The sequence below is a fragment of the Schistocerca gregaria genome, chromosome 1, assembly GCF_023897955.1.
Source record: "Schistocerca gregaria isolate iqSchGreg1 chromosome 1, iqSchGreg1.2, whole genome shotgun sequence".
In the NCBI taxonomy this organism is placed as follows: Eukaryota; Metazoa; Arthropoda; class Insecta; order Orthoptera; family Acrididae; genus Schistocerca; species Schistocerca gregaria.
In genome coordinates this window covers 374,402,847-374,425,511 of record NC_064920.1, presented here as the reverse complement: position 1 = coordinate 374,425,511, position 22,665 = coordinate 374,402,847, and the positions used below count along the sequence as shown (strand labels likewise).

Here is a 22,665-nt window from a genome sequence, read left to right as displayed (position 1 = left end):
TTTGAACCATTTGAACACCTTCACATAGAACAAACACAGACGTACATAAAAGAAATGAACAAATATCAAACTACACAGACCAAGCAAATAAAGGACGAAAGATAAACACACACCGACGGTTGGCAACAATACACACTGTAAACACACACATGCTCAACACACACTGGAAAGTGCAACTTGAAGTGTTGTTATAAATATGGGCGATAAAACGACAGAAATCGGTCATCTGGAGCATGGGAACCGAGTAAACATATATCCAGGACTATACACATGGACTACCAATATGGGAAATTGTAAATAACACCAAACTATGGCGTTAGCTCACGAAACTTGTGCTGCAAAAGTCGTTTCTAACCGGATAAACAAGAGAATACCATGAGATAACGTAACATAGTAACACACTTGTAATTAATGCATAATGTACAGGGTGACAGGTACTGAAATATAAGAAATAAAATCTTCATAGCTTCTGAACGGTTTGCGTTAGGACGTTGAAACTGCACGGTTGGCCTCAGGGCATGATGGGAATTAGTATGCGCACGCATGGTTTGGTTGAGCGACGAAGCCCACTTTCATTTGGACGTGTTCGTCAATAAGCAAAATTGCCGCATTTGTGAGACTGAGAATCAGCATTTCGCGATCGAGAAGTCTCTTTGCCCTCAACGGCTGACTGTGGAATGTGCGATGTTCAGTCACGGAATAATCGGTGCGATATTCGGTAGGTGAAGGTTTTGGAAGATGATTTCACACTCATTATCTAATGTGACCCTCATTTCGGCGAGATGTGGTTCATGCAAAACTGAGCTCGACCCCATTGAAGCAGGAGAGTGTTTCACGTCCAGGAGGAGAACTTTGAGGACCGCTTTCTGACTCTTGCAGGACGCAGAGACCACTTCCATGGGTGTCGATTGGCCACCACATTCTCCGCATCTGAACTTCATGCAACTCCTTTTTGTTGGGCTGTATTAAAGGCAAGGTATACAGCAACAATACCAAAACCGTTGCTGAGCTGAAAACAGCCATTCAGGAGGTCATCGATAACATTCATGTTCCGAAACTTAAGCGGGTCATGCAGAATTTCGCTATTCGTCTGTGCCACATCATAACCAATGATGGCGACCATATCGAACATGTCGGAACCTAAATTCGAATATCTGTAGTGACGGTTACATGTTGAATAAAGCGTGTGCACGCCGCAGTTTATAACTAATTTACGTTTCTTTCCATACAGTTCAATTGTCACTCTGTATTATGTATTAAAAAAAAAACTGTATTAAGGGCCGCTGAAGAAGATTCATCATTTAAAGAAGCGAAACACGCATGAAAAATAACAAATTACGTTTCATTTAGTCGCAAAGACAGGACATACGGTAATAACGGCATACCGCTTGCCTCAGGCACATCGATTAAATATTTAGGCATAGTGCTGAGAAACGACTCGAAATGGTAGAAGTACATAAGATCAGTCGTGGGCAAAGCGAAGGAGCGGCTAAGGATTATTTGACGAGCCCTGATAAAGTGCACTGCACGTGTAAAAGAGAATGCGTACGTAACACAGTGTGACCCATTCTTGAATACTGCTTGAGTCTTTGGGACACCACCAAGTCGCATTAAAGAAAGAAATCATAGCAGTTCAGAGGTCTGCTACTAGATTTGTTAACATGCAGATCGTTCAGTAAGAGTGAGCTACGAAAATGCTCCATGAGCCTAGACGAAAATCCTTGGGGTAAGAATAGGTGGTTTTTGAAAGGAAAGACGTATTCTGTATACAAGAGTGTAGTGTAGAAGGGAAATTTTATGTAAGTCATTGTGCTGAGTAGATCTGTATGCATAGGGCATGTTGCTTACATGGTTCTGAAGATGATCAAATACTCACAATAAAAATAAATGTGCAACAGAAACGGCAGGACTAAAGGCTATATTTTAATTTTCTTGGAACGCTATTAAGACGTTTAGTAGTGGGGGGATTGCAAGGGGGACGTCGGCTTATATAAGGCATACGTGCAGTTATTGTTGCCTCCCTCCATTTTCGTGGTGGAACAGGAAAAGAAATGACCACCAACGGTGCTAAGTACGTTCCGCGATCCTGAATGAGATGGTTTGCCGAGTATTAGTCTAGAGAACAATAGATGTCTGGTATAAATTTAAAAGTTTAGATCACACAACTGAAGGTAATTGACTCGTCGCTCGAAAGCTTGGCTGCAATTCTAATGCATAGGAGACTCAAAACTCGCGCACTCAGATGCAATACCGTGATTCCTTGCATGCTAACCGTACAAGTATGACTGTACCAAACTTCTGTTAGGGCATATTTCCGCCTAGAAAGAAAGCCAGTTTGGCAGCAGTGGGTAGTGTATTGCCTTACAACACTCGAGTTGGACGGTTCGATTACGGATCTAGGTGCAGCTTTTATTGTTTTCTAATTTTACATTGCGTGATATGGTAATTTCTATCTCATTTATTATACGGCAATTAGAGTAAGTTTTATACAAAACAGATGAGCTATTATTTAATACTAACACAGCACTGAGAGTGCATTGAAAGACATGCTGTCACTTATAGTCTATTTAAAATATTACAACAGGTCGCTCTCACCCAGTGTGATACACATGTCTAACATTTTCATATTGATGATTTTAATCATATTTATTTTCAACAGATTATTTCTCTACGTGAGAATTTCTGACGTATCTGACGCATAATTGTTAAATTTGGAAATTTGTGATAAGGTCTTATGGGACTAAACTGCTGAGGGCATCGGTCCCTAAGCTCACGCACTACTTAATCTCACAGAAACTAACTCATGCTGTGGACAACACACACCCATCCATGCCCGAGGGAGGACTCGAATCTCCGACGGGGGGAGCCGCGCAGACCGTGACAAGGCGCCTTAGGCCCCCCGGCATAATTGTTATTTGCAACGATTAAGAAATAGTTGTTGTTAGGTATATATCATTTAAGAAACAGTGTGTGCTACAGCATTATTGGAGAGATCAAAACAAGGAAACAAAAGGAGTTACACCTAGACTCGGAATTGTCCAACTCGACTACTCTAATGCCAAACTCTGCCTACTGCACTAACCGTACTACGCTACAACACAGCACTGAATTAAGACGCTTGTGAGACATGTGATTACAGTGCTGCCTAGTTACGTTTCTATCTACCGAAAATATGTATAGCACGAATGTATGTTGAAGTCACTTTTGCACTGTTAGTATGCTTCAAATCGCTCTGTACGGTATGTGAGAATTTCGGTTCACTGTGATAGTCATGTATTACATGTCGGATTACTACAACGAAGTGGGACATTTTCTGGTTCTGTTATACATAGACGAGAGGCACGTATACACAAGATCCATTCAGTAACAGACTTAACGACGATCACTAAGGAAGGAGTGTGCTTAAATGTGCGTAATAATGTAAAAAGTTCTGTGTGAAGTGTTGTGTTTGTTGTATAGTAGGATATGTAATTGAAATTTAGTTTAATATAAATGTGTTAGTAGCTAGTACTGGGACTTCATGTTAATCTAAGAAGATGTTTTGCACACGGTGCTTCCTCTGGCGTTTACTGGTTGCCGAAATACTCTGGCCATGTTTAGCACTGATTTGAGGGCGGTATTGCTCACTAAGGCGATCTTGAGCTTTAATTTACCTTACTATAATGAAAATAAAGCAAAACACATAACCCTATTTATTGAAGACCCTAAATCGTTTCAAGATCAAAATACATCAAGCAGTGAACAGAGTTAATGAGATTGACCTTAGTTTCCTAGTGGGCCTAAACTGACAAACTACTGTATGCATTTACACAGTAGAGTAGTTTAACTTCTGACAGAGAATTACCCGCTCCGCAGAGCTATTCTAAGGGAGGGAACCAGACCGGCAAAGAAGCCTTGAAAACTGCGACTGAAGCAGGTCGTCGGCCGCAGTCGCTAAGTAGCTCCCAGGGACGCGCAGACTGAGGACGATGGCTCTGGGTCAGTGAGTGAAACCGCTGCTCCTTGGTATAACCCACATCCGTAACAACGCAGCACAAATGCAAGGAGACCATCTGAAGGAAATTCGGTGAGAAAGTGGGCTATGACATGTTAAATTTTACAGAGCTACTCCCGTACCAATCAATCAAGTACCGTTTCAGCTCTACATTTATTTTTGAGCTTTTATTGGTTTAATTGGGATCGTAGTATTAAGCAAGATGACATCACGCAGCCAAAAATCCATCGTATGTTCACCTTCGTCCTTCGATTAAAATAATTACCCTAGCAACCTTGTGTCAGTGGAATGAATTGTATGTAGTCAGCTGACGTTCTCCAAAGCGACTGATGCAAGCCTACAGGAGTTAATTGCCTCCTACGTGTGCCTCATACACGGCTACAACTTCCATACATTTCGATTCTGAGCAAAACACTAGATTGGAAGAAGCGGTTTGGATAAGATGTCTTTGTGAACTTCAAACGGTAGAAGATAAACTGAGATATGTGATCTTCAGTGTTGCGCCCCTTCGTGTGACCTGCGTGTGTATCTTTTTAGAATAAGCTGACACAACGGTGAGCTTCAGTGATTATGTGGGCAGCTGGACACTTAGTCGCTGCTGGAAGATAGTATGGCAGCACTTTCAAGAACGAATTATTTTCCAAAATACGCAGGGATGCCCACGGTGGTACTCAAACCCACACATTATTTCACAAACTCGCCTTACCGACTGCAGCTAAGGGAGCCAGCTAAAACACGTATTGTGAACGAATAATGGGATAAGATCACGCGCTCCTGTTACTTGAATCTGAAAACCCTATTCCTATCAATAACAGAATATTTGCTTAGAGGCAGCTAACATACGTCATATGCATTAACAACCGCCAAGACAGTCCTCTGGAAACAATACTAAGGAGACGAAATCTTCTAAATACTCTCCACGGCTTCCGGAAAATAACAGAATGGGAATACAGCATTCACTTGCGCGGATGCGACCAACGAGAACGAAATCATAACAGCCGAAGGTCTTCTCACGGTAGCCTTGACAAACACATTACCCTTTATGCGTCGGAGGTCTGCTTATGTACGCCCGATCTCGGTAGTGCTGTAAGGGTTCAGTATTTTTCGATTTCAGACAAGCGTTTGATTCAGTATCACAGCTACGCTTAGTATCAAACGTGCATTAGTATGGACTCTTAAGTGAAGTTTGTGACTGGAATGAGGATTTTTTGGGAGGGAAGAAAGCACGAAGTTATGTCGGATGAAGAATCAGCGACAGATATAAAAATAACTTCGGATGTGCTCTGCTCATGTTGTGTATTAATGACCTGACAAACAGTATCAATAGTAACCTCAGACTCTGTGTACATGATGTGGTTATCTGTAATGAAATACTGTCCGAAAAAAGCTTCACGCATACTCAGACACTCATTGATTATCTAATTGCAATAATTCCGCATTGTCATTTAATGTTCAATTACGGAGATGGGCCCAGCGAACTACTAGATTTGATAATACAGACCCATTTCTTGTTAATAATTGGAGTAGTATACGTTTCATTTAGAAGTACTTTGATTCGTTTCAGGCTAATCGGGTCGTTGTGCATTCTTTGAGTGAGTGTCATTTAAGCTATAACGGCTGGGCGTTTGAAAGTGGTGCAAAGCTTGGCAGCTTGCTTTAAACGCTCAGCGGTGTAAAGTTACTCATTGCACAAAACCAAAAAGTGTAGTAGGCTATGACTATAGTATCAATGAGTCACAGCTGAAATCGATCAGCTCATACAAATACCTGGGTGTAATACCTTGTAGGATCATGAAATGGAACGATCACAGTCTTGGGTAAAGCAGGTAAGAGACGTTGTTTTATTCGTAGGATACAAGGAAAATACAGTCTAGAAAAGAGGTCGCTTGCAAATAAGTGTGCGACCCACCGTACAATATTACTGAAGTGTGTGGGACTAGCAGGGGCCACAGAACGTATACAGAGAAGGGCAGCACGAATAGTCATAGGATTGTTTGACCCGCGGTGGGGTGACACGAGGATGCTGGAAGAACTCAACTGGCAGACTCTTGAGAATAGGAGTTAACTAGGCCGGGAAGGCCGTCTTACAAAGTTTCAAGAGCCAGCTTTGAATGACGACTCCAGTTATATACTACAGCAGCCTCCTATGAGGATTTTGAGGTCAAGATAAGATTAATTACAGCGCGCACAGAGACAGTGAATCAGTCTTCCGAGGCTCCATATGTGGATGGAACGAGGAAAAGCCCCAGCAACTTGCACAATGGGACGTAGTCTCCACAACGCACTTCGTAGTGCTATGCAGAGTATAGATGTGTTGCGCCACGCTATACCGCAGACAGCTGAACATTCCCAGAACTTACCGAGCAGTGAACGCACGCAATGCCTATAAGCGGTATTTGCATTCCGAAGGAGCAGGCCTCAAATTGGATAAAGTATATGCCACAGTCAAGCACAACGGGGTTAGTTTATTTCCTGAGCAAGAAAAATAAAAATGAAAGTCAGATGTAGTATATATATTACGTAAGGACTGAGGAGGCTAATTAGATTGCGGGCCGATGGAGTGTCATCCTCAGTTATGGCTCTGCATTGTTGATTACCTGTTGGAAAAATGACAGTTTGTAGTAACTGACGCGAAGTCATCATGCGGGGCTCCCAACGAAGAGTTACAGAGTTTCTACTGTTAGTAATCAATATAAACGTTTTAACAGACAATCTGAGGAGCCCTATTAGACTGATTGCAGATGATGTTATCGTTCACTGTGTAATACAGTCAACAGGAAACCAAAATGTAATTGTAAAAAGATGTACACAATATATGTGCCGGGTGATAACAGTGGCAGTTGACCCAGGAATAACAACTACCAAAAAAATATATAAATAAATAAAAAATAAAAAAAATTGAAGTGGAATCATGACACACAAACTGTTGTAGGGAAGCGAACGACAGACCGCGTTTTATTGGCAAAACACTTAGAAGCTGTAACAAAACTACCAAACAGACTGTCTGCACTACGTTGGTACATGGTCTTCTGGTCTATTGTTGGGGGGCATGGAAGCCTTATTGTATAGGACTAAAAGAGGATATTGAAAAAGTTTCAAGAAGAGAAGCTCGTTTCATATTACCGCAAAGTGGGGAAGAGAGTGTGACGAACGTGTTAAGCGAGTTGGTTTGATATTCTTTAAAACAAAGGCAGTTTTCCTTGCGGTGACATATTTTCTCGAAATTGGTGCAAATGGATCTGAGCGTTATGGGACTTAACTTACGAGGTCATCAGTCCCCTGGAACTTAGAACTACTTAAACCTAACTAACCTAAGGACATCACACACGTCCATGCCCGATGCAGGATTCGAACCTGCGACCGTAGCGGTAGTGTGGTTCCAGACTGTAGCGCCTAGAACCGCTCGGTCACCCAGGCCAGCTTCTCGAAATTTCGACCACTAACTTTCTCTTCCGAATGCCGAAATATTTTATGACTTAGATCTACGTAGGGAGAAATGACTATCGCAATAAAATAAATCATGGGTCATACGGTAAGACTGAAGGTTAATTTTTCGCAGGTGCTATGCGTCAGCCGGCCGTTGTGACCGAGCGGTTCTAGGCGCTTCAGTCTGGAACCGCGCGACCGCTACGGTCGCAGGTTCGAATCCTGCCTCGGGCATGGATGTGTGTGCTGTCCTTAGGTTAGTTAAGTTTAAGTAGTTCTAAGTTCTAGGGGACTGATGACCTGTGATGTTAAGTCCCATAATGTTCAGCGCCATTTTTTTGCTATGCGTCAGTGGAACAGTGAAGAAATAGTGTGGAAGTGATTCTGCAAACGCTCTGCCAAATATGAGTGCGAATTTCAGAGCAGTCATGTAAATATAGAAGTTGTAAGCCGGAAAGCGTCGCGGAGATGCACATTCAACGCCCGTGGCAGACGTTACAAGAGAGTCGTTGTGCATCACGATGTTCTTCTCTGTTAAAATTTTGAGAGGGTACGTACTAATACATTCTTTCCTGGTACATATATATCATGGAAAGACGTCAAGTTAGAAAGGTTAGAACCCACACGAAGGCTTACTATCAATTGTTTTTCTCGCGCACTATTGGCGACTAGAAGGGGAAAGGCGGGAAGTGACAAAGTACCCTCCTTCACGTACGGTAGGGCGGTTTGCAAAGTACAAACGAGGGCGGCTAAAGATCGGTTTCTACTCTCCTTTGGTTGAAGCTCATCGTCGCGCGTGTCCGCGGCGAGTGCGCAGCTGCGCGGCGCGGCTCACCTGAGAGCAGGAGGAGCAGCAGCGCGGCCGCTCGCGAAGACATGGTGGCGGCGACTGGCGCGCAACACCACGCCGCGCGCTCTGGCAGCCGCGGGCCGGCCTTGGCGGCCGGGATAAAAGTCAAGGGTGCGGCGGGCCGGGCAAGCGGCCTCACCCCGCCACGGCAGCTCGGCTCCCGCGCCCTCCCGGCGCTACGGAACCCCGCGTCTCAACCTGACGTCCAGCATCGAATGTCTCCTGTTACGTGCACAGTCGTTTTGCCGCTCACTGAGCACTGGTTCCGCAGTGGAGTGTCCTGCGGACGGGCGATGCTGGCAAATCATCGATGCTATCTGTGGTGTCACAGCCAGACACCACACTTGCTAGGTGGTAGCCTTTAAATCGGCCGCGGTCCGTTAGTATACGCCGGACCCGCGTGTCGCCATTATCAGTTATTGCAGACCGAGCGCCGCCACACGGCAGGTCTAGTCTAGAGAGATTCCCTAGCACTCGCCCCAGTTGTACATCCGACTTTGCTAGCGATGATTCACTGTCTACATACGCTTTCATTTGCAGGGACGACAGTTTAGCATAGCCTTCAGCTACGTCATTTACTACGACCTAGCAAGGCGGCATATTCAGTTACTATAAGTAATATCTTCAAGAATGTGTTCTGAACAGATAACATTGTGAATCATGTACCGTCAAGAGCGACGTTCATCATTAATGGATTAAAGTTAAGTATCAAACTAATTACGTCCGCTTTCTGGATTCTCATTCCTTGTCATGTTGTAGACCTCACGTCAGTATAGTTCTACCCTCCTCACGCCAGCCTGCGTGAGCTGAAACGCGTGCATTTCGGTCTCCACTCGTAACAAGGTGTTGGCTCTTCTGCTAACACAACACTACATCTACATCTACGTGATTACTCTGCTATTCATAATAAAGTGCCTGGCAGAGGGTTCAATGAAACATCTTCATGTTGTCTCTCTACCATCCCACTCTCAAACGGCACGAGGGAGAAACGAGCACTTAAATTTTCCTGTACGAGCCCTGATTTATCTTATTTTATCGTGATGAGCATTTCTCCCTATGTGACAACAGAATATTCTCGCAATCGGAGGAGAAAACTGGTGATTGAAATTTCATGAGAAGATCCCGTCGTAACGAAATACGCCTTTATTTTAATGATTCCCACTCCAAATCACGTATAATGTCTTTGACAATATCTCGTCTATTTCGCGAAAATACAAAACGAGCTGCCCTTCTTTGTACTTTTTCGATGTCATCCGTCAGTCCCACCTGATGCGGATCCCAAACCGCACAGCAATACTCCAGAATAGGGCGGACAAGCGCGGTACACCTGTTGCACCTTCTAAGTGTTCTGCCAATGAATCGCAATCTTTTGTTTGCTCTACCCACAATATTATCTATGTGATCGTTCCAATTCAGGTTATTTCTAATTGTAATCCCTAAGTATTTAATTTAATTTACAGATTTGTGTGACTTATCGCGTAATCGAAATTTAGCTGATTCCTTTTAGTACTCATGTGAATAACTTCACACTTTTCCTTATTCAGGGTCAATTGGCACTTTTCGCACCATACGGATATCTTATCTAAATCGTTTTGCAAGTCGTTTTGATCATCTGATGACTTTACAAGATGGTAAATGACAGCATCATCTGCAGACAACCTAAGACGGCTACTCATGCTAATTTTGATTTAACCATCGACCTCTAAATATCGATGATCCATGATAATCGATCCCAAAAGACCAATAGTTTTAACATCGATAGAAAAAAGACATAGAATAGTGAAGGAAGCAAACTACAGATACGAGGGACGTTCAATGAGTAATGCAACATATTTGCATTCCCGGCTGGAGTGAAAAAATGCGGAATTTGTTTTGAGACATAGTGGAATATTCCCACTTCAGCCATGTAGTTTCATCAAGTTCCGGTAGAGGGCGGTGCTATACGTAGTCTTCAAAATCTGTAAGAGAAGTGCGTTCCAAGCAGACAGCTGTCTTGAGTTTCTTTTGGCAGAAAACCATAGCGTCGCAGATATTCATAGGCACTCGCGGAATGTCTACGGACACCTCGCAGTGAACAAAAGTACGGTGAGTGTCGTTGGGCGAGACGTCTGTCATTATCGCAACAAGATCGCTCAAATCTGTCAGAAATTCCGCCTGCTGCCCAGCTGCACACAGCTCTGGTACGGCCAGTGTTGGAACGTGCGGGCACTCTCATTCGAAGAGATCGACGGATCACAGGGAAACATCTCGCTGCGCAGCTGGATGTCTCTGTTGGTACTGCTGACACACTCGTCCACCAGTTGTGGTACTCAGAGGTCTGTGGCAGCTGGGTTCCTCCTCGCCTGACAGAAGACCATTAAGAGCAACGAATGACCATCCGTGCGGAATTACTGACACGTTACGAGACATATCGTGAGACGTGTAAAGTAGAGCCGACAGTCTTCTGGGACTCCGAAGGGCTTATTCCCGTTTGATGTCTTCTCTCTTGGTGCAACGAGCGATCCTGAAGTGTATTGCGCCACCAACATGAAATTGATGAAATGACTTCAGTGCGTTCGTCGCCACAAAAATGCAAATGGAATTCTTCTCCATGACATCGCAAGGTCCCACACAAATTTGCGCCCCCGACAGCCCGAATCTCGCACCTTTTGACTTGCATCCCTTTGGCTCAATAAAGGATGCTCTCCGCGGGAAGCAGTACGTGGATGATGGGGAGGTTATTGATGCAGCAAGACGTTGGCTGCGACGTCGGCCAGTACAGTGGTAGCATGCAGGCATACAAGCTCTCCCTGTAATGCGTCGCAAGGCCGTCACATTAAATGGACATAGGTAATGTTGAAAAATAGGGTTTTGTAGCCGAAACTCTGGGGAACAATATGGTGTTGTACTGGAATCCTGAATAAAACTGACCTGCATTCAGAAAAAAAGTGTTGCGTTACTTAATAAACGCCCTTTCTGCATCTAATGTCATATTTATTAATCAATAAATATGGCAATGGTTGACATTACCTAGTCAGCAACATTTTGTCTACAAATTGTAATCGTTTTTTTAATTCCCTGTTGCTAGTCCCAGTAATGATAGGGCAACGGCCTAGCCGCAGTCGATACTCCGATTCTCGTCAGATCACCGAAGTTAAGCGCTGTCGGGGGTGGCGAATAAGACCTTCCTACATGCCCTATCATTTGGTAATCATCTCTGATAGCAACACAGACCGCGTGAAAACGGAAAAGAATTGAACATGTCTATTATACGTGCTCATTATCTTTCAAAGTAACAAACAATATGATTAAAATTACTGGAGAATTGTCAGAACATAAACATACGAAAAATTTAAGTGTGGATGATACACATGTGCATGCAGTGCGTGACAAAAAAAAGTGAAGCACCTATAAGGGAGGGATAAAAGAAATAATACGTCACCATTTAAAAGTGTTTTGATGTCATTTCAGTGATTACAAAAGCGAATTACATTAGCAAACAACTTGGCACTAAGAGCTCATTTGCTAGCGTCACGTTCCACTCCATCTGGACTGGATTCATGGACTAATTCGGTTGGGAGGGCTGTGATAAGGCCGTTGTATCTTCACCTGACTCGAGCTGTCCCATAAATGCTGTACCTGGTCCTCGATAACCTGGGCACTGCAACTGGGAAGGAGCTGACATCCGAGCTGGTGGCCGGCCGGTGTGGCCGTGCGGTTCTAGGCGCTGCAGTCTGGGACCGCGTGACCGCTACGGTCGCAGCTTCGAATCCTGCCTCGGGCATGGATGTGTGTGATGTCCTTAGGTTAGTTAGGCTTAAGTAGTTCTAAGTTCTAGGGGTCTGATGACCACAGATGTTAAAACTTCCTGGCAGATTAAAACTGTGTGCCCGACCGAGACTCGAACTCGGGACCTTTGCCTTTCGCGGGCAAGTGCTCTACCAACTGAGCTACCGAAGCACGACTCACGTCCGGTACTCACAGCTTTACTTCTGCCAGTAACCGTCTCCTACCTTCCAAACTTTACAGAAGCTCTTCTGCGAAACTTGCAGAACTAGCACTCCTGAAAGAAAGGATATTGCGGAGACATGGCTTAGCCACAGCCTGGGGGATGTTTCCAGAATGAGATTTTCACTCTGCAGCGGAGTGTGCGCTGATATGAAACTTCCTGGCAGATTAAAACTGTGTGCCCGACCGAGACTCGAACTCGGGACCTTTGCCTTTCGCGGGCAAGTGCTCTACCAACTGAGCTACCGAAGCACGACTCACGTCCGGTACTCACAGCTTTACTTCTGCCAGTATCCGTCTCCTACCTTCCAAACTTTACAGAAGCTCTTCTGCGAAACTTGCAGAACTAGCACTCCTGAAAGAAAGGATATTGCGGAGACATGGCTTAGCCACAGCCTGGGGGATGTTTCCAGAATGAGATTTTCACTCTGCAGCGGAGTGTGCGCTGATATGAAACTTCCTGGCAGATTAAAACTGTGTGCCCGACCGAGACTCGAACTCGGGACCTTTGCCTTTCGCGGGCAAGTGCTCTACCAACTGAGCTACCGAAGCACGACTCACGTCCGGTACTCACAGCTTTACTTCTGCCAGTATCCGTCTCCTACCTTCCAAACTTTACAGAAGCTCTTCTGCGAAACTTGCAGAACTAGCACTCCTGAAAGAAAGGATATTGCGGAGACATGGCTTAGCCACAGCCTGGGGGATGTTTCCAGAATGAGATTTTCACTCTGCAGCGGAGTGTGCGCTGATATGAAACTTCCTGGCAGATTAAAACTGTGTGCCCGACCGAGACTCGAACTCGGGACCTTTGCCTTTCGCGGGCAAGTGCTCTACCAACTGGAAGGTAGGAGACGGATACTGGCAGAAGTAAAGCTGTGAGTACCGGACGTGAGTCGTGCTTCGGTAGCTCAGTTGGTAGAGCACTTGCCCGCGAAAGGCAAAGGTCCCGAGTTCGAGTCTCGGTCGGGCACACAGTTTTAATCTGCCAGGAAGTTTCATATCAGCGCACACTCCGCTGCAGAGTGAAAATCTCATTCTGGAACCATCCCCCAGGCTGTGGCTAAGCCATGTCTCCGCAATATCCTTTCTTTCAGGAGTGCTAGTTCTGCAAGTTTCGCAGAAGAGCTTCTGTAAAGTTTGGAAGGTAGGAGACGGATACTGGCAGAAGTAAAGCTGTGAGTACCGGACGTGAGTCGTGCTTCGGTAGCTCAGTTGGTAGAGCACTTGCCCGCGAAAGGCAAAGGTCCCGAGTTCGAGTCTCGGTCGGGCACACAGTTTTAATCTGCCAGGAAGTTTCATATCAGCGCACACTCCGCTGCAGAGTGAAAATCTCATTCTGGAAACATCCCCCAGGCTGTGGCTAAGCCATGTCTCCGCAATATCCTTTCTTTCAGGAGTGCTAGTTCTGCAAGTTTCGCAGAAGAGCTTCTGTAAAGTTTGGAAGGTAGGAGACGGATACTGGCAGAAGTAAAGCTGTGAGTACCGGACATGAGTCGTGCTTCGGTAGCTCAGTTGGTAGAGCACTTGCCCGCGAAAGGCAAAGGTCCCGAGTTCGAGTCTCGGTCGGGCACACAGTTTTAATCTGCCAGGAAGTTTCATATCAGCGCACACTCCGCTGCAGAGTGAAAATCTCATCCTGGAAACATCCCCCAGGCTGTGGCTAAGCCATGTCTCCGCAATATCCTTTCTTTCAGGAGTGCTAGTTCTGCAAGTTTCGCAGAAGAGCTTCTGTAAAGTTTGGAAGGTAGGAGACGGATACTGGCAGAAGTAAAGCTGTGAGTACCGGACGTGAGTCGTGCTTTGGTAGCTCAGTTGGTAGAGCACTTGCCCGCGAAAGGCAAAGGTCCCGAGTTCGAGTCTCGGTCGGGCACACAGTTTTAATCTGCCAGGAAGTTTCATATCAGCGCACACTCCGCTGCAGAGTGAAAATCTCATTCTGGACCACAGATGTTAATTCCCATAGTGCCCAGAGCCATTTGAACCATTTCAACCGAGCTGGTCGCGCACGTGTTCTGTCGGGAGTAGTTCTGGGGATCTTGCTGGCCAAGGGGGTACCTCAACATCATGTAGACAGTTCATAGACACATATGCCGAATGTGAACGGGCATTGTCCTCTTGGAAAATTGTGCCACGTCACTGTTGCACGAGAGGTAACACATTAGGCCGCAAGTTTCCGTGCCGTACCATTGCTCCGTCACGGTTTCCTCAGTTACTACCAGCCGGGACGTTAACTGATACGTAGTAGCTCCCGACATATGACGCCAAGAATAACACTGCTGTGGCTCTCTAAAACAGTGGAATGATGGGACGTCTCCCCAAGTAACCACCATACTTACCGATTACAATCATCTGGGGTAGAGTAGAACTGCGTTCATAGCTGAAGACAATGCGATGCGATTCATCATCATTGCATCATTCCTAGCATGGGCATCACTCCAAATACAGCCGTTTGTGTTTGGTATTAACAGCAGCCTACGCACAGCACTGGACAACAACTCCCTATTCCATTTGGCGCTAATCTCCAACCATTGTGTGGGATGACACAGAAGTTTGTAAGGAACCCTTTAATTGTTCTCGGAAGGAAAGCGCACATGTGATCGGTTTGTGACGTTTTGGGTCAGAATTCGGCGACCGTCTCTTTTGCAGATCAGACCACGTCGACCGGAACCCGGCGACGAGTACGCTTGTCCTCGCGTTTCCGTGCAGTCCAACACAGGGCCACTGTCACATCTGAATGACCCACAAGCAGGGATATCGCACGGTTCGACCAGAAGGCGAAGTGCAGCCCCACAATGAGGCCTCTTTCTCTGTCTTGTGCTGATAACACCGTCTCATACTAGCATAGAGCATTTCTGTATACTTCACAGTGGTCACTCAACATCTGACGCTATTCACACCTATCATATAACATAGGGGGCCTGGTAAAATACTAACACTAGCCGTTCTACCTCTCACAGAGAATTGCGACTTTAATCATTTACATACCCGCCGCTGACTTGTACATGAATGTAATTACTTTGATTTGTGACCATGTCTTCTGGGTGCTTCACTTTTTCTTAGCCAGTTTGTGTATAAGTACTTATATCTACACGGTTCACATTTAATGTTTCGCGTTACAAACGGAGTATCTACTCATAAATTCGAAGAATTATTTTTAGTAATTAAGCAAAAAACATTCCAAACAATACAGGCATTCGCTATTTGCCACCACCTAAGTATGAACAGAACTAAAAATGAATGGCAGTAGTGCACACTTAGCGACAATAATGCGTTCATAAATATTGCTTTAATTCCGTCTCCCCTCTCACCCCCTCCGCTACCGCCGTCCCACGGCATCGTTCGACAAGTCGCAAAAGCGTTGCAAAGGTGTCATTATGAGACATGTTAAAAAAGTGATTTGTTTAAATGACGTAAAGCTTATTCACAGTGGTAACTCATGGACGTCGAAGGTGTATATTTGGTCTTCAACGTACATCTTACGCTTACTTAACTGTCACTTTTAAAACAACGATTTACAGACCCAACATCGCAAATTTGTAAGTGTCGATGATCATAGAATAACCCTACTTTCACTTTCCTCTTTATGTGAAGAGAACACAGAGCACGTACTTTCTAAATACGTTCTACAGAATATACTTAGAAGTCGCTGCAAACAGCATTTCTACCTATTTCAAGTGAATTTAAGCTAATGTTAATACTAAATTTCCCAATACGAAACATCATACGGATATACACATTGACATGAAAGTTAAACATAAAATAATTTATTTAAGTGAAATCTTATGGTTTATATATTCGTGGGTGCAAGATACACATGTCTCGATGCAGAAAAGAAAGAGAAAACAACCGTCAGCCCAGAGGTTGGTCGAACCCCACAGAGCTTCACTAGCCATGGTTCTGTTTTGGTAGATCGTTGCCTTACTCCGATCTTTGAACTGATTTATCTAGCCAGGGGGGGAGGGGGGGAGGGGGACGTACGATTTAACGTCGGCTCCGAAACGCAGCGCAACACGGCAATTTTCACATTGACAAACATTAAAAGAGGAAAAAGTAGTGACGAGTGACAGCTAAAAATCAAAAGACTGGCCGGTGATCAAAGCTGCAATCTTTAGATTCTAAAACTGACATAGGTGAAAGTATACAACAATACAAGCACAAGAGTTTCATTACAAAGGGGTCTGCACGCGCAACGGCCTGATTGGATAACTTCAGTGCTAATTAATTCAGAAACGGCGTAACGTATCGAATTTTTCTCTTAACAATTAATTCTCTGTACAAAGTACCCTGCAACACACTTGCAAGATTTCCAGTCTGTTTCTGGCCAACCTAAATATAGAGTGCAAAACTTAAGGATGAAAGTAACATTCACATGATGTGTCACTGCCAAGGAACATGGCTCGGTGAAACTTAGACCATTCCCAGAAAGCAGTGCTGCAGTATAGTACAAGAAGTAACTGCAGGAACGCGCAATGAGACGAACAGAAGCCACGCTTTTACACAAAGGCAATAATTACATTAAAGTCACCAGTATTCATGATGGTCCTCTGAACATTACGAAAGACAAGACGTTCTTAATAAGGTGTAGGATCACCACGGACGCCAGTGCGTGCTCTGCAACTTTCTTCCGTGCTGGCCGCAAGGGTGGTGAGTAGTCCTTGTGGTAGAGCGTTCCATTCCCCCACCAGCGCGGTTGACAAGTGCTGGATGGCCGTTGGCGCACGTGGACGTTGTGCAATACGTCTGCTCAACGCATCCCCCACGTGCTCGATGGGATTTAAGTCAAGCGAACAGGCAGGGATTCGCTGAATATCCTCTAGTTCCAAGAGCTCCTCCATCTGCGCTGTTCGATGCGATGGGTCATCCTTAAAGATGAAGAATGGTCTCTGGAAAAGACGGGGACGTACCGTGTTCAAAGATCTGGAGGTTGGTAGGCCCAGCAACATTATGCCTCCCGACGCCATAACAGCTGGACCACAAAAACTATCATGTTGCACAGTGTTCCTGTGAACATTACGTATTCCCTCCTCTCGGCATATGAGGATAAATCCAGCATTGTCAAACATGATCATTTTGGTGGTCCAGCTGTTATGGTTTGGGCAGGTATAATGTGACCTCCCGACCTTTGAACACAATACATAATCGGTCAACGTTACTGTGACACTGTATTCCTTCCCATGTGCGTCTTTTCAACGGCATATTCCACGCTGACTTCATTTTCGTGGACGACAACATGCGACCGAACCGAACAGCGCAGCTGGACGAGATCTTGGAAAGAGGATATTCCGCGAATGGACTGGCCTGTCCGTTCGCCACGACTTCAGTCCCATCGAGGAGGTGTGGGATGAGTTGAGAAGACTTCTTGCAGGAAGTCCACCTGCACCAACGACCACCCAGCAGTTGTTAACGGCGCCGGTGAAGGAATGGAACGCCCTGCCACAACAACTCCTAACCAACCTTGTGGCCAGCATGCACGTTGCAGGGCATGCACTGCCATTACATCCCGTCTTCCGTAACGCCCAGGGGACCAATGCGAGTGAGTAGCTGTGGCTTCAGGGTAATTACTGTCTTTGAATAAAAGTGTCATTTCCGTTCGTTTCATCGAGTATATCTTCAGTTACTTTCTTTCTCTGTACGAGGGTAACCAAAAAAGTAAGGTCTCCTATTTCTTTATAAGTACATAACTCTGTGTGTCAGTTGGTCACACTGTACCCGCTGTGTGTAAACATGCACACGGCCGCGCTGAGGCGCTCAGTCTTGGCTTGGCAGCCGTTGAGAATGGAGCTCCCGTTGGATGTTACCGCTAACTGCGAATTGCGCGCAGTTATTCGGTTTTTGAACGCAAAGGGCACTGCGCCGATTCAAATCCATCGCCAATTGACGGAAGTGTATGGTGAGCATGGATGTCAAAAATGTTGGTAAGTGGTGTAGAGAGTTTGCAGCTGGTCGAGGCAAAATTCACGACGAACAAAGGAGCGGGAGACCGTCAATTTCTGAGGAGACAGTGTTAAAGGTTGAGCAAAGCATGTGTGAAGATCGACGTATCACCCCGGATGATCTCTGCACGTTGGTTCCTGAGGTTTCCCGAAGCACCCCTCACAGAATTTTAACATTGAACTACCAGAAGGTGTGTGCAAGATGGGTGTCCGCATGCTGACTGAGGACCACATGCGGTAACGAGTTGATGCTCTCCCATTTCTTCATCGCTGTGCAGCAGGGCAGGACTCAGTCGTCACGGCTGACGAAACCTGGGCATACCACTTTACACCTGAGACCAAGCAACAATCACGCCAGCGGCGGCATTCTTCTCCCCCAAAGCCGCGCAAATTCAAACAAACACAGTCTGCTGGTAAAGTCATGACAACCGTTTTTTGGGAGCGGAAAGAGGTATTGTTGGTCGACTTTATGCCCACTGGCACCACAATTAACGCCGACAGGTACTGTGAGACTCTGAAAAAAATCAAACTGGCAATTCAGAACTGGAGAAGAGGAATGTTGAGCAAGGGCGTACACATTTTCCATGACAACGCTCGCCCACACATCGCTCGGCAAACCGTTGCTCTCTTCAACAGTTTCAGTGGAACGTAATCACCCACCCTATAGTCCTGACTTGGCGCCCAGTGACTATCATCTGTTCCCTAGGTTAAAAGAACATTTGGCCGGAAAGCGATTCTGCTCAGACGACGAGGTGAGAGAAGAGGTTCACAACTTTCTGAACAGCATGGCGGCGAGCTGGTACGACATGGACATACAAAAACTGCCACAGCGTCTACAAAAACGCATCAACAGAAATGGTGATTATGTCGAAAAATAGCTAAATGTTCAAGCTGTAAACTGATGTAAACCATTGTAGAAATAAACAGGTCTATGTACTAATAAAAAAAATAGGAGAGCTTACTTTTGGGATTATCCTCGTATTATCCAAGTTTCATCGCGGATTGTTACCTGGCAGTGGCGCACTATCCGGAAGTTACTTCCGACCTTTAGTTTTGCTATTCAGTGTGTATGTTATCATGATTACTGAATATGCTCCAACTGTTTAGAGTTTACAGATAGCTGGTACAATATCTATGGCAATCAACTGAAAATGCAAAAATAATTATCCGCCGAAAACTAGTATTCTCAAACTAAAATTCCCACATTTTTCGTGTGTAGGAGATGGCAGGCAATATCTTTTCAATCTTAGTTCAGAATTACGGAACGTAAGATATTGTAATGGAGTGGGACAGTGGCAACTCATATTAGTTCCGGGGCAGAGGGTGAAGGTGGAGTTAATGAAACAAAGTTTCTCGCAAAATAAAACAATGAATTGCGGAAAAACTTTCTTTATTAATCACCAAACCTACTAATGCTGTCACTTCATAACAGCTACCTAACATGTGCTTTGTATTTAACTGAGTGTGTACACTTAGCACAAGATTTTTAAATATTATTTTGCTGTCAAGCAGTTATCGTTCAGTTACAAAAAAATGGTTCAAATGGCACTGAGCACTATGGGACTTAACTGCTGTGGTCATCAGGCCCCTAGAATTTAGATCTACTTAAACCTAACTAGCCTAAGGACAACACACACATCCATGCCCGCGGTAGGATTCGAACCTGCGACCGTAGAGGTCGTGCGGTTCCAGACTGTAGCGCCTAGAACCGCTCGGCCACCTCAGCCGGCCTTCAGATACATTCGAATACTCTGTATAGTTTGTTTATACAACACATTATACATTTTACCAAGCTGATTTAAAACAAGGCTTTTTCTTCGTTAAAGGTAAGTGAAATGCAGTTGTTGTCTTTTACGGCTAAAACAGCGAATACTGAACTGTTCCTCAATTAAAACAATATTTCTTACACCATTCTTAATCCGTGCTGTTGACTACAAATATTGGGTACAATTGGACAAAGTGCAATGCTAGTGTTGCTTTCTGTGACTAATGACAGACAGATACAATGATTCCGAGGTCGTTAATACGAGTCCTTTGTTACTTCGGCCACATCTACAGCAAGTAGACATTAATACTACATTTGTGCAATTTGTACTAAACCGGCGTAGGATTGATTGACTGCCGTGTTTTTTGCAGCAGACACTACGACTTCATACCCAGAAAATCTTAAGAAGCGCTTCCTGAAAACAGGAAAAGTCACCCCGTATGCTAGGATGTTATATATTTTTTTGAGCAATGAGATACCTGTTTTATGAAATCTATACAAAATTTCACTGTCACCTATACACTTCTGGCCATTAAAATTGCTAGACCACGAAGATGATGTACTACAGATGCGAAATTTAACCGACAGGAAGAAGATGCTGTGATATGTAAATGATTAGCTTTTCAGAATACTCACACAAGGTTGGCGCCGGTGGCGACACCTACAACGTGCTGACATGAGGAAAGTTTCCAACCGATTTCTCATACACTAACAGCAGTTAACCGGCGTTGCCTGCTGAAACGTTCTTGTGATTCCTCTTGTAAGGAGGAGAAATGCGTACCATCACCTTTCCGGCTTTGATGAAGGTAGGATTGTAGCCTATCGCGATTGCGGTTTATCGTATCGAGACATCGGTGGGTTCGAGATGCTAATACGGAACGCCGTGCTGGATCCCAAAGGCCTCCTATCTCTAGCGGTCGAGATGACAGGCATCTTATCCGCATGGCTGTAACGGATCGTGTAGCCACGTCTCGATCTCAGAGTCAACAGATGGGGACGTTTGCTAGACAACAACCATCTGCACGAACAGTTCGGCGACGTTTGCAGCAGCATGGATTATCAGCTCGAAGACCATGGCTGCGGTTACTCTTGACGCTGCATCATAGACAGGAGCGCCTGCGATGGTGTACTCAACGACGAACCTGGGTGCAACAATCCCCAAACGTCATTTTTTCGGATGAATCCAAGTCCTGTTTACAGACTCATGATGGTCGCATCCGTGTTTGGCGACATCGCGGTGAACGCACATTGGAAGCGTGTATTCGTCTTCGCCATACTGGCGTATCACCCGGCGCGATGGTATGGGGTGCCATTGGTTACACGTCTCTGTCACCTCTTGTTCGCACTGACGGCACTTTGAACAGTGTGCGTTACATTTCAGATGTGTTACGACCCGTGGCTCTACCCTTCATTCGATCCCTGTAAAACCCTACATTTCAGCAGGATAATGCACGACCGCATGTTGCAGGTCCTCTACGGACTTTTCTGGATACAGAAAATGTTCGACTGCTGCCCTGGCCATCACATTCTCTAGATCTCTCGCCAACTGAAAACGTCTGGTCAATGGTGGCCGAGCAACTGGCTTGTCACAATACGCCAGTCACTACTCCTGATGAACTGTGGTATCGTGTTGAAGCTGCATGGGCAGCTGTACCTGTACACGCCATCCAATCTCTGTTTGACTCAATGCCCAGGCGTATCAAGGCCGGTATTACGGCTAGAAGTGGTTTTTCTGGGTACTGGTTTCTCCGGATCTATGCACCCAAATTGCGTGAAAATGTAATCACATGTTAGTTCTAGTATAATATATTTGTGCAATGAGTTCCCGTTTATCATCTGTTTTTCTTCTTGGTGTAGCAATTTTAATGGTCAGTAGTGTAATACAACGTCCAGCAGGTTTATTGTGTTTCTTATTTGCATGAATAACAAGAGTTTCAGATATGTTTCAGAGGGAGGAAGGATGTAAATAATGAATATGTAGCGGCCACAATTCGCTCTAATCTGTTTGGAGAACCAACTGAAACTGTTTCCTTGGCGTACCCAACGCTACGCTGTACACTGGGGTGAAAGAACTCGTAAGATAGTGTCACGCAGATTTACAGAGGGCGGTAGCACAATGTCAGTGCATTAGCGGACCTGTCATTTGTACTCATGCCATTAATGTGCGATTATGGCCGCACGTCGGGAATTAACAGACTTTCAACGCGGGATGTTAGTTGAAGCTACACGCACTGTACATTACATTTCGTAAATTGTTCGGGAAATCAATATTCCGCGATCCACAGTGTCAAAAATGTGCCGAGAGTATAACATTCCAGACATTACCTTTCACCTACAACGCAGTAGCCAACGACCTTCATTTAACGACCGATAGCTATGGCGTTTGTGTAGAGTTGACCGTGCTAACAGACAAGCAAAACTGTGTGAAATAGCTGCAGAAATAATTGCGGGACGAATGTATCTCTTAGGATAGTATGTAGAAATTTGGTGTTAATAGTTTGTGGCAGCAAACGGCTGACGGGAGTGCCCCTGCTAACGGCACATCGACTGCAGCGCCTCTCCTGGGCTCGTGATCACATATGGGTTGAACACATGGCGACTGGAAAATCGTGGTCTGGTTAGATGAGTCCACATTTCTGTTAGTAAGATCTGATGGTAAAGTTTGAGTGTGACGCAGGCCCCACGAAGTTGTCGACAAGACACTATGCAA

General features: G+C 45.1%; 1 protein-coding gene across 1 annotated transcript in view; it reads right to left on the bottom strand.

Annotated features, from left to right (window-relative positions):
• LOC126336760 (uncharacterized) overlaps positions 1 to 8,322 on the bottom strand; it is a 50,581-nt gene extending 42,259 nt beyond the window's left edge. The window contains exon 1 of the mRNA XM_050000804.1: positions 8,256 to 8,322. Coding sequence (XP_049856761.1) covers positions 8,256 to 8,298 — 43 coding nt within the window. The 5' untranslated portion in view covers positions 8,299 to 8,322. The remainder of the gene's footprint in view (positions 1 to 8,255) is intronic.
• Positions 8,323 to 22,665: the final 14,343 nt, after the last annotated feature.